Source organism: Diabrotica undecimpunctata, chromosome 7 (genome assembly GCF_040954645.1).
Source record: "Diabrotica undecimpunctata isolate CICGRU chromosome 7, icDiaUnde3, whole genome shotgun sequence".
Classification (NCBI taxonomy): domain Eukaryota; kingdom Metazoa; phylum Arthropoda; class Insecta; order Coleoptera; family Chrysomelidae; genus Diabrotica; species Diabrotica undecimpunctata.
In genome coordinates, this window is record NC_092809.1 from 65,372,992 (window position 1) to 65,385,295 (window position 12,304).

The 12,304-nt window shown below is 33.7% G+C and overlaps 1 protein-coding gene across 2 annotated transcripts in view; it reads left to right on the forward strand.

Moving 5' to 3' along the window:
* The window catches only part of LOC140446794 (microfibril-associated glycoprotein 4-like), a 50,853-nt gene that overhangs the window by 17,745 nt on the left and 20,804 nt on the right, over positions 1 to 12,304 (forward strand). For both annotated transcript variants that reach the window (XM_072539383.1, XM_072539384.1), the window contains exon 3: positions 2,701 to 2,928. In XM_072539383.1, the coding sequence (XP_072395484.1) occupies positions 2,701 to 2,928 (228 nt within the window). The remainder of the gene's footprint in view (positions 1 to 2,700; positions 2,929 to 12,304) is intronic.

A 12,304-nucleotide genomic window follows, 5' to 3' on the forward strand; every position in this document is an offset into this window, starting at 1 on the left:
AGTTTCACATCCATACAAAAGTACAGACCACCCGTAACATCTTGTAAACTTTTCACGGATTTCCAAATTTAATGAGTTATTGGATAATAGAGGCTTGAATTTTTAAAATGAGTTTCTTGCGTGTTCAATTCTACATCGAATTTCGAAGGATGGATCCAGATTTTGGGTAATCCAACATCCAAGGTATTTGAATCTCTGAACTCTCTGCAGCGGTTGTTGGTTTAATATCAGTTGGGTTGCGCCAATATCCACTTTACTGGTCACCATGTATTTAGTTTTATCGATATTTATCGACAGTCCCCAATATGTGCATTCCATGTCAACTCTATTGATTAGCTCCTGCAGATCGTCGATGTTTTCAGCTAGAATCAAAGTATCGTCGGCGTACCGTATATTGTTAATTATTTCTCCTCATATGATAATTCCTTCTTGATCTTTTAAAGCTTCCCTAAATAGATTCTCAGAATACACGTTAAAGAGGGTGGGAGACAGTACACAGCCCTGTCTTACGCCTCGTTCAATACTGATTGGCTTTGATTCTCTGTTGTTGGTATTAATAATGGCTGTTTGGTTCCAGTAAAGTTTGGCAATAAGTTTGATGTCTTTCTCATCTAGTTGGATGCTCTGCAAGGCGGTAATTAGTCTGGTCTGCTGAACGCGATTAAATGCATTTTCGAAATCAATGAAGCACATATATACGGGTTTTCTTACCTCCCAACATCATTAAAGGAGTGTTTGCATAGAAAATAGTGCTTCTCTAGTTCCAAGGCATCTCCGGGACCCGAACTGCTCCTGACTAATTATTTCTTCGCACTTGTTGTTAATTCGGTTTAGAAGAATATGCAACAGTATTTTAACGGCATGGCTCATTAAACTAATGAGTCTACAATCGCTACATTTCTTAACGTTTGGTTTCTTAGGTAGAGGAATAAAGATCGATTTTAACCAGTCCGATGGAATTTCACTGGTTTTCTAATTAGTATTTTTCTAAATTTTTTTTATCTTTCTTTTAGTGTCCATCTATCATTGGGGTTGTCTAGTCTTGTAAATTCTCCATCTGTTTCTTTTTGGTATTGTAAAATGCAATTGTACTGTATTTATTTTCTTTATCTGCCTTTGTCATTTCACCTTGTAGTTTTGCCTTTACTAGTCTATGATTTGTTCCAATTTCTGATTTTTTATCTGACATGTGATGTATTGAATGATGCTTTTTGCATTTCTGTTTTTACGAAAAATATATATTTATCTTGTTTATTTTGTTATTATAAAAGGTTCTCTATTAAGAGATCATTACTTTTGTAAAAGTCTATTATTTTCATTGCGTCCCTGTTGATAGTTGTTCATATGCACACCAGACTTCTGTTTATACGAAAAATATATATTTATCTTTTTTATTTTGTTATTATAAAAGGTTTTCTATTAAAAGATCATTACTTTTGTAAAATTCTATTATTTTCATTGCATCCCTTTTTGCTATTTGTTCATATATGCACACCAGACTTCGATTCGTGTCCTTACCTACACTTGCATCCCACTCTGCATGATTACTATGTTTTCTGTCTGTTCTGCCGTATTGTATAATATATTTTAAAGGCATTTGTAAAATTCCAATGTTTCGTCTTTCGGTGTTCCTTTCGCTGCGACACAGATTTGTTTTTTTTTTATTTTTCTAGTTATTGCCATTATTCTAGAGTTAACGAATTTGCTGTAAATACGTTTTTGGGCTATTTATTTTGCTATTATTATTCCTTTTGTCTCTTTTTCCCTTTGGACAGAATTGACTCAAAATATTATTATTTAGTTATTTGTTAAGTTGATTTTTCATTTGCCCTTTTCTTCGTTTTGACTAAAACCAATATTTCTATTTGATTTATTTGTATTTTATTACATACCTCTACTTCTCTTACTATTGTTGTCTTTATTTTTTATGTTCCTATTTTAAGCTCTTGCTGATATATTTCCTTAGTGATTGATTAATTTACTGATATATGTCTTGAAAAGGTAGAAAGGGTTGAAGATAAACAATACGGCAGTCTTAAATAGTTTTTCGTTAAAAATGTCCTATTGAAATGAAATTTCAATATTAAATTTATCCGGTTGCCAATGATTTATTGGTTTTATTCAACTTTTTGGAGGCTCGCCGCTCACCAATAATATCCTCCTCCTCATTCCTTGGCCCCTTGTCAAAACGTGATCACACTCTAAATATTATTTACTTACAGCCTTCATTGGTTGCGATCCTGTATTATATGGACGGCTTCGTGTAGGAATTTTCCCACCAGAGTTTTTATTTAGTCTGCCCATCGTGTTGGAGATCTTCCTCTTGGTTTTCGGCCTTCTGCCTTTCCTTCTACTACCCGTAGTTCCATCGTTCCCATTCTTCTAGCTATGTGGTCGAAGTAAATTAGGTATGCACCTTTTACATTTTTTAATAGCCTGTATTTTGTATAAGGATCTTCCAGAATTGGCAAGTTGGTTCTGTCCAGGACACGCGTAAAATTCTTCTATAGACCCATATTTTGAAGGCCTCTATCTTATTCCTATCGACTTTTATGACTATAATATATTATGAACATAATATTATGTTTAGTCTACCAATAATGTATGTTATGATATTATGTAATAAAGACCACTTTTGTTTTTTAATTAATATATTGTGTAAAATATTTTAAATTATGTTTTTTAATTTAAATTCTACAGGTGAACAAGGAGAAACCATAAGCTTCCCCATGCAACTTTCCATTACTCTCGGTGACGAGAATGGAAATGGACCACAAGGAAATGGAGGAAATTTCAAAAATATATTTGATCAGTGCAAATATTTAGTTGGAAGTAGTCAGATATTTTTTTGTCGGTTAAATCCAGTAACCAAATCTTCTGAGGTTAACGTTACTTATCCAAAAAGTTGCAGAGAAATTTTAGAAGCAGGTAAGTTACTATTTTTCATATTCGACGTCGGGACTATGTTCAAATTTTGGGTGGTAAGGAACTTCCGCGTTCCAATAAAATATCGTGTTTTTGCATAGACGTTGTAAAGATAAACTGGATGTAACTCGTGAAAAAAAGTGAAGCCTATTTTTTAAAGTTTGCGTTTAAAGTGTGCGTGTTGTCTACTAGGTGAAACAAATAAGGGGACAAACAAATGTAAACAATATGTAAAATTACACTTTTTCCCGTGATATTTAAGTCAAATACTCCTAAAACTATTTACCTGAAAATTGTTAATACATTCGGCTATAAATGGCTTTCTGTCAAGAAATACACATTTATTAAAAACCATTTAGAAGCAAAACATGAAAATTTAAAATTTATAGGTACTTAAATATGGTTGAAATAAGTAGATAAACTAAATTACCTTATAAAACTAAAACACACACGCATACGTCGCTAAAGTTCGGTATACCGACAAAAGGACGCGGAAAAAAGGACGCATAAAAAAGGACGCGGAAAAAAGGACGCGCGAAAAAAGGACGCGTGGAAAAAAGGACGTGTGGAAAAAAGGACGCATATTATTAATGAAATACTATAAATAGTTTATTTTAATTGACAATAGCAATTACCCCCGTTTATCCCCTATATATAATTACAGAAAATGATTCTACCTAACCTAAAATCGGTTACGGTAAAAGTAAAAAGTGAAAAATATTTATATGAAAAAAACTTGCCTTCACACTTTATCCAGGCTTAGGACTGGCAGCAGAAGCTGGCGTGTTTACAAGTTTTTTTTATTTTTTTTTTAATTTTTTGCTTTTTTTGGAATTTTTTTTGTCATTTTATTTTTTTTTGTTTTATTTTTGATATTAATTTTTTTTGTATTTTTTTATGTTTGCAACTGAAAATTGTGAGCAATGCCTCTCAAATATTCTAAAGTTGGCCTGTCAGCATAATCGGCAACAATAGCCCTTATCCTGTTTACTGTATCTTGATATTTTCTTTTGCGGAGAGGTATATTGCCCGAAATGTACTGCTCTATTTTCAAAACATTTAAATCATATTCTTTTTTTAGAGAATTAATAAATTTCCAAATATTCGGATGTGCACTATTGAGAAGAGAAGAAAAGCTGTTGTGCCATCCTTAACAGCATTATTAGTTCGAGGTATATCTTGGTCTGCCAAATCGTAACAATTCCATACATTTGCTGGAAAAAGGGGTTGTCTTTGATTTCCTTTTCTAGCTAATCTCCCTATCCAAGTGTCTTCAAAGTAATTAATCAGCGGCACTAGTGGTTCTTCATTTTGTGTATAAAAATCACTATTGAGCAACTCCTCGTACACTCTGACAACATGGTTGTCTGGAACAAACGCAAGAGCTGTCAATTGTCTTAGGTGAAGGGCGAAGTCAGGATTCTCAATATATCTACGTTGCAATCCGGCACTTTAAATATGGCGCCACATACACTGCGAGAAATGAAAAAAACATCCGCGGATTCTCACATTTGGGAACTCAGTTTGTGCAGCATTCATTGCCGCTCTTTCAAAGTCCATCATTATTGTTAGAGGGCGCAAGGCAGGATTCAACACCTTTAGTTGCTGAAAAACACGTGTATAAGTCTCTTGTGTTTTGTTCGTTAGAAGTGCAAATGCAGTCGGGATTACATTACTGTATCTCACTCCATAAATTGTGTATATTTGAGAAAACAATGGTGGTGATGAGTTAAATGTTCCATCTGCATACCAATGATCGCATTGTTCCATAAATCTTAAATTTCTTTGTGTTGAAAATAACAAAATACGTTCTTCTTCTGGCCCGCTATCAAATAATAGAAATAGCTCACCGCCTGTAGTTGTTTTATATTCTTCAGGAAGTACAAGTTCTTCTAAATTTCTCGGATTTGCGGGCGTACCTCCTAGCTCGTTCCGAACTCTTTGCACAGTTTTTTTTAACGACGACACTGATGGAAGTTGTGCCGTAGCAGCTAAGGAAAGTCCTTGAGAAATTTCACTACACCTTGGGTGGAGTGTTCCAGTTGTTGTGCAACTTCTTTCATCCGGTTACAAACTTCTTTTGCTTCAATCTTTGCCGTGTCTGCAACGTGATTATGTTCTGTGGATTTTGTAATTTCATCCACAACGGTATGCACTCTTCCTGTACATTTGCACTTATTATAAGTAGCACACTTCCAAATTGTCTTTTCACCAATCACTCGCTCTTTTTTATGGAGAAATCCATTATAAAGTAACAAGTTGTTGCCTTTTTGGCTTTTCACAAACGCTAACACCATCTTAACAGACTGATATCAATTTGTAAAATGTTTTCTTGTTAAGAACAGAATAACAGAATTTACCACCCTTCCGGTTTGCGTTAAACCCTCATTAGACCCCTTACTGGGCTGGTACTTGGGTTTTTCTAATCCCATACATAATTCTGATAATATGGAATCTAACCTGTTTCAATACCAAAAATCTTGAATCAACATTATATTAGTATTTATTATTTTACTTAAGATATTTTAGTCCTAAGCCTCGATAAAATGTGAGGGCAAGTTTTTTTCATATAATTATTTTTCACTTTTTACTCTTACCGTAACCGATTTTAGGTTACGGTATGTCAATTAAAATAAACTATTTATAGTAATTCATTAATAATATGCGTCCTTTTTTCCACGCGTCCTTTTTTCGCGCGTCCTTTTTTCGCGCGTCCTTTTTTCCGCGTCCTTTGGTCTCGCGTCTTGTTTTCCGCGTCCTTTTGTCGTAGATTCCTAAAGTTCATCTGTTTCATCTTGAAGATCAGGGTCTTCATCTGCAATATTGTCACATGTCAATATATTATTATAAAATTCGTGGAAAATAGGTGGTATCAAAATATTAATTAAAACTAAATCTTTCTTTTTCTCCTTAGATATACGTAGTTGTGAATTATATATATGAGAAACAGAGAGAGTTGAAAATTTTCCACGACGTCTAAAGTTGATCACATCAAAGGTATCATTAGTCAGGTTTTTCTTATATTTGATTTTCCTTGGCTCTTTAACATCATATTGCAACCACTTCACATCATGCCACTTGAAGCCAAACCATTTTCATTCTTTGTCTTCATAACTAGCTGGTCATTGAAGAGTTTGGAAAAGTCATAAAAGTGTTCTTGCTTCATTTCACACACCTCAAATTTGTTCCTTCTCCCTGTGGATCAAACAAGTTAAAACCAGTCATTTTTTCTTTTGTTTTTCTATTAGGGCGTGGTCTATGTCACACTCCATATGTGTGTGCCCAGGAATTAAGAACTTATGGTTTATAATCTGTAAAGTGGTGGATTCCTCTATAAATTTTAAAAACGTCGCAGACACATCAGAATTTTTGTTTTGACCACCACAGGTATCGGAATAAAACGTTACAAACTTTACTGAGGGTGATAGATGATTTTTTAAGAAGTGATATAGGCATGACGCTATTTCATTTCCTCCGCGACAAGCTATGCATTCATGCCACATGTAATGTTTGGATTTCCTTGAAGCTCCATCATGAATAGTGAGATTGTATGTCGACAACTGCCTTTTATAAAACACAACGGAAGATCCAAGAAAATGTGTTGGTAAATATTGCTGTAGGTCAAACGTATAACATGCGTTTTCGTGACTTGTTTTTGATTCTTCTTTGATGAATTTTTTCATATTATATGCCTTATCTGCACTGAAGTGATGCTCTTCGCGTTGAACTGTAAGGGCAGCTTTGTCAGGATCACTAACTGCCGTCTTTATTTTTATGTTTAATAAATCGCATGTGTAGCATGTATCCTGTTTAAGTTTCTTAAATCGTAAATTTAGTGATCGGAAAGTTTTCTCATAAATTTTTCGACTAACTGGATTTTCCTTGTCTTGGCAGTATAGGACGTACATAATTCTTAGGTTAAGATGAGATTGCAAGTATTTCTTGTCGTTAGTATGTCTAGTGTAATGACTTTCGTACGATGGAAATGAAAGTATATGATTTTTAACATCTTCCATTTCTTCTGACGTCTTTGTATGTGGTGGTGGGTTGTGTCCTCTTGCGTCAGAGCTTGGAATGCTTGAAACACTTGAGTTTTTTTTTGCTTATAACAATACGTATAAATCTTGGTTTCTCATCTAGAGTTAATGTAGTTTCTCATGTAGATAACTCTTCCATCATAAGGGCATAAACTCCAGTATTCTTGGAAAAGTGAACTTCGAATTTCTGAACTCAAGTTCAGATAACACTTATTTCGACATTCTTTCAACTCTAGCATTTTTCTTGCTTTTACTTTCTTGCTTTTTGCAGTTATAAATTCTTTACCGCTATGCAGACATTCTTTTCTATTTTTTTACACTTTTCTAGCAAATGGTTTGATAACTCTTTCTGCGTTGGAATGAATCGGTGGAATTCTATCAGCATGAATATCATTGTTTGTTTGACTTGAGCTCTGGATGCAGTCATCCACTTCCATAAATGGCCTTTCTAATATACTGGGAGAACAGTGGCTCAGTTCTATAGACGAATAAGCCTTAGTTGTTAGTATTGGGTGTGATTCTTTACTATCAGAATCTCCGTCAGGAACATAGCTTGAATCACTGTCACTAAATGCATCAAAAATGTCCATTAGTTCGGAAACAACAGAGGGCGATGGTGAAGAATGCATTGTATCCGATTGTTGATTTTGTGCTATATCAGGTAAATATCTCGATTTACTCGTCTCCCTAAACACCATGTCTATCAACTTTTACCTCTGCTTCCCATAAATGCACTTGTTTACTTACACACTGTAAACAGAGAACCAATTCCCAAGGGTTAGTAAACAATTCCATTCTCAGTACATTGGCAGTGGCGATTACCTATTATTGGTAAGTAGTTTAACCTCCAACAATAAAACAAATCTCATTTCTTTATTACAATTTCTTTTATTATAGAAAAATTATTAAAAGCTTTAATTAATCATTTTTGTGTATCTAACTGCACAATAGTTATACATAATTACACACCAAGCAGGGCTTGTCAAGCAACGAAGAATGAAATAAACGAAACCCAAGTTCCCAGAATTGTATTGCATTAGACAAGCATCGGAATGTCTTAACAACACTTGTTAAATCTTCTTGGAATACCTAATCTTATTAAACCGAGTCACTGACTCATGTCATTTGTACCGATTAAACTCAATGGCAATGAACTAAACCGTTCATAAATCAAACGGTACAAAAGTCATAAGTCAGATTTAATACTTTTTTACCGCCCTCTATTATATGATTTCCAAGTGAGTACCTTTTAACCATTGCTCTAAAATTCTTACGAGAGTGCATTCACTTATGTATTTTATACCAATCGGTAGAAAAAAATATTGCGGTGTATGTTGTATGTTATAAGCAATACAGTAATTTTGTGACTTGTGATCATTGTACCGCCCTCCATAGATATAAGTTTTATAAATATAAGTTTTAATTAAGATTGTCCGTTTTTCAAATATCAGGTGTATGTTATAAACAACAGTAAGAATCCAAGATACGCAAGGACCAATGCTTTCATTATACAATAAATGAAACCAAGTATAAAAATTTAACTAATTTTTATTATGATAACTAAAAAACATGATTTAGTTTAAGGTGCAACTGTTGCCGAGAGGGGGCATTTGGGCCTGTAGGACCCATCGCCGGCTCTTCGGGCTTCTTCCTATCCCCGGAATTGGATCGGGTATTCACCATCTTTGGTTTGTCGCTGGTAGAAAGGTTAAATACCACCGCTGTTATAAATAACAGTTCCAGTGACAAATATCTGTTATAGGTAACGGTTCCAAGGGACAGTTACAAAGTAACAGAGCAAAAATGGAAAACAGATAGGTAAAAATGATCTAAGTATTCCTTGACTTACGGAAGGAATAACTTAGTAAACAAGTTAATTAAATGGTATAAAAATATAATGCAAAGAAAAATGTTTCTAAGTGTTTCTTGACTTACGGAAGAAACAACTTAGGACAGTAATATAGATAAATGAAATATGTAAATGTAAGAGTAAAATATGGCAATATTTCTAAGTGTTTCTTGACTTACGGAAGAAACGACTTATAATAGAAAATAAGAAAAATCAAATATAGAAAAGATGTGAAAATATTGCCAAGTGTTTCTTGACTTACGGAAGAAACAGCTTAGCAAAAAATGGAAAAATGAAATAGACAAATATATAAGTATTTTCTTATTTTACGGAAGAAAATATCTTAGATAAAATATCAGAAATAATAATGCGATATAAAAATATTTCTAAGGGTTCTTTTGACTTACCGGAAAAGAACGACTTAGACACATAATAAAATAACAAGTCAGATATATAACAAGAGAAATACTTCTAAGAGCTCTTTGACTTACCGAAAAGAACTACTTAGATACAAAGTACAAAATCAAATATATAAAATAGAAAAGGCAAGATAAATATTCCTAGGTGTTCTTAACTTACGGAAGAACAGCTTAGATACAAATACAAGAAAATAAACAATCAGAATAATCAAATAAAATATCAAACAATCAGTACATGAACAAATATAGATCAATGTAATATTCTAACCTGAAAAGGTCTGAATATACAATAATGCTAAAATAAAAACGGTATATAGGAAATCAGAAATAAAACAATAACTTAGTAGGAACAATAGTAGCACCGACTAGGTCTACAGTAGAAGAGGCAAGCTCGACTGACCGATGAGAGAAAATCTACCTCCTTTTATGTAAAACAAATCCTTTGTTTTACGTAGCAAAAGTGGAATTTCCCTGCATCGAAGTCAATTAGAAATTTGGATTTGGCCAAACTTGGAATTCCCAAGTATTTTGACCAATATCCAAATTCCTTGATGCGTCCGGCACGGCTGTCAACTTCCGGCTGACACGCCTCTGGAGGACACATCATCGCACTTTTTAAATCTGAACGCTACATGCTTATGATATAGGTACACCATACCTTGTTTGTTTTTCTTTATAAATGACAATATGGTCTAATCTATTGTACCTTAACTCAAAATGTATTATCCACGTTAAAAGGAAGTAAATTAGAGTGGGACCAGGTTTTTATTTTAAATAGATCAGAAGTTATAGTTGTATGAAGAGTTACCATATTAGAGTTCCTTCAGGTGATACTGGTATCTTCAACTAAAAGAAGAAATTTTCTATGGATTTTCAAGTTAGTGATGTCATTTATAGAGATAAGGCAAAGTAGAGGACCCAATACTGAAAATTGTGGTGCTCCACATAAAATTTTTGTGTGACTAGACTCAGTATTATTTGCTCTAACTAGTTGTTTTCTATTTTCCAAGTACGATTAGAACCAACTCAAAGAAATTGAAGCATGTTTAAAATTTCCTTAATTATTTCCCTTAGAAAATTACTTTTACGCCACCTATGTCTATATACTTTGCTAGACGCAATAAAAATAACCCTTAAGCAACGAGCGATTTTTCACGCCTGTTTCAGCTTATCTTCTAAGAAAAGCTGAGATGTGGCTCTTCTATGAAATAATCTTTTCAGTCAGGAAAAAGTAGAAAATATAAAAAATAAGACCACACCGGACTTGTCTCTATCAAAAGGCGGTAAGCGTATCATGTATCTTCATACAGTGCTTTCTACAGTAATTTTTTTCTCTTGTCGTGCAGACGTCCTCCAATTAGATGACACTGAGTCAATTATGTTTGCTGTTTCCTCCATTTATTTAGTTCAGTCTATTCTATTCCAATCTAGTCTATTGTGAGGATTGATCTGATGTATTACCTGTACTTACATTGATTTGCTGATTGAATCCACGGTAATTCGGTACCTTACTTAGATCATCTACGCTGTTTGAGACGTCCCAATATACCAGTTGCGGGTGCAACCTGTCAAAAACCTGTGTCGATGACCGTTCTATGAAAGAACATTATTACCTGTGACTATATCGACAATATCGTATTCTTCAATTGTGAGTAGCCGATATGATTGAACGATCCTCTTTTCTCCGGTGCTACTTAAATCGTTAGAAATTAATTTATGACTAAAGTTCAGTGCCGTTAATTTATTTATGGTTTGTTTATTTTGAACCCAACCAAACGAACTATTAATATCATAAATTTACGGTATGTATATACATACGAGCTACGACAGATTTGTTTTATATGTAGTTTATATTATTTATCATAAATTTTATACACATAATTTAAGGTGATCACAATCAAACATTTCAGTAACTTTGATTTAGCAAACAGATATTACGATTTTGACTTATTATATAAACAATGTATATGTGGCGAAATATTAAGTTTGTACCGCGTAACCATAATAACTTTTCTCTCACGGTTTATTTTATTCTCGCGTGATTATCCTAACCGTATTTTAACTTTCTCTTTATCTTATTTTATATATCGTAGGTTTCCCTGTTCCTTTAAAAATAAGGTGGTGCCCAATTAACTTCTCTTCTCTTTATCTTCCAACTTCTCTTATCTTTATTTTCAGTACTTCACTAACTAATTCTTTGTATTTTGGGCTATAAATAACCCCGACCAAGATACCTCTACCAGACTGAAATCCGAGCCTAGTGCCATTTCCGGGATAACCTCCACTCTGTCAACACAGGAGATACAAAATACCTAAGTTCAGTAGAAATTTAGTTTTTTTTTATCAAAATATTGTTATTTACACAATCAAAAGCTTTAGCATAGTCACAGAAAATAGTTGCTGTGTAAAGATTATTGTTTAGAGCTTCGTAAACCTTATGTAGTACAGAAAACATAGCATCACTGGTACATTTATTATATACAAAGCCGAACTGATCTTGTGATAAAATGCTGTTTTCAACGAGAAAGGACATAGATAAAAGCTATATGCTTCCGAAGAAGCTAAAGCTGTTTTCACTTAAAGATCCTTATTGTGTAGGGATCATCCAATTCTGGGTTTGGTTGTACAGTTTCTGGTGTGACTTCGCTGTTTCCACTACTTTTCTCCATTCGTATCTCTCTTTGATTGTCTTTTCTATATTTCTAGTTTCCACACTCCTTAAGTCTTCTTTCTCTTGATGTCTCTATCTCAATGTAGGTCTGCCTCTGGTTTTTTTCCTGGTGGTATCCATTCCGTTATAACTTTTAACGTATTGCTCTTCTTTCTTCTCATTATGTGCCCACACCATCTAATTCTTTTTACTTTTATTGCTCTAACTATGTTCTCTTGGTCCGTTCATTCTTGTATTTTGTGATTCATTCATTGTCTTTCCCTCTTTGGTCCCAGTATTTTTCTAATAATCTTCCTCTCAAAAACTTTCAGTTGCTCTCCTTCTCTTGCTATTAATGTAAATTTTTCTGCAGCATATACTACTATTGGTCTTATAGTTGTTTTGTAGATTTTCATTTTTGTGT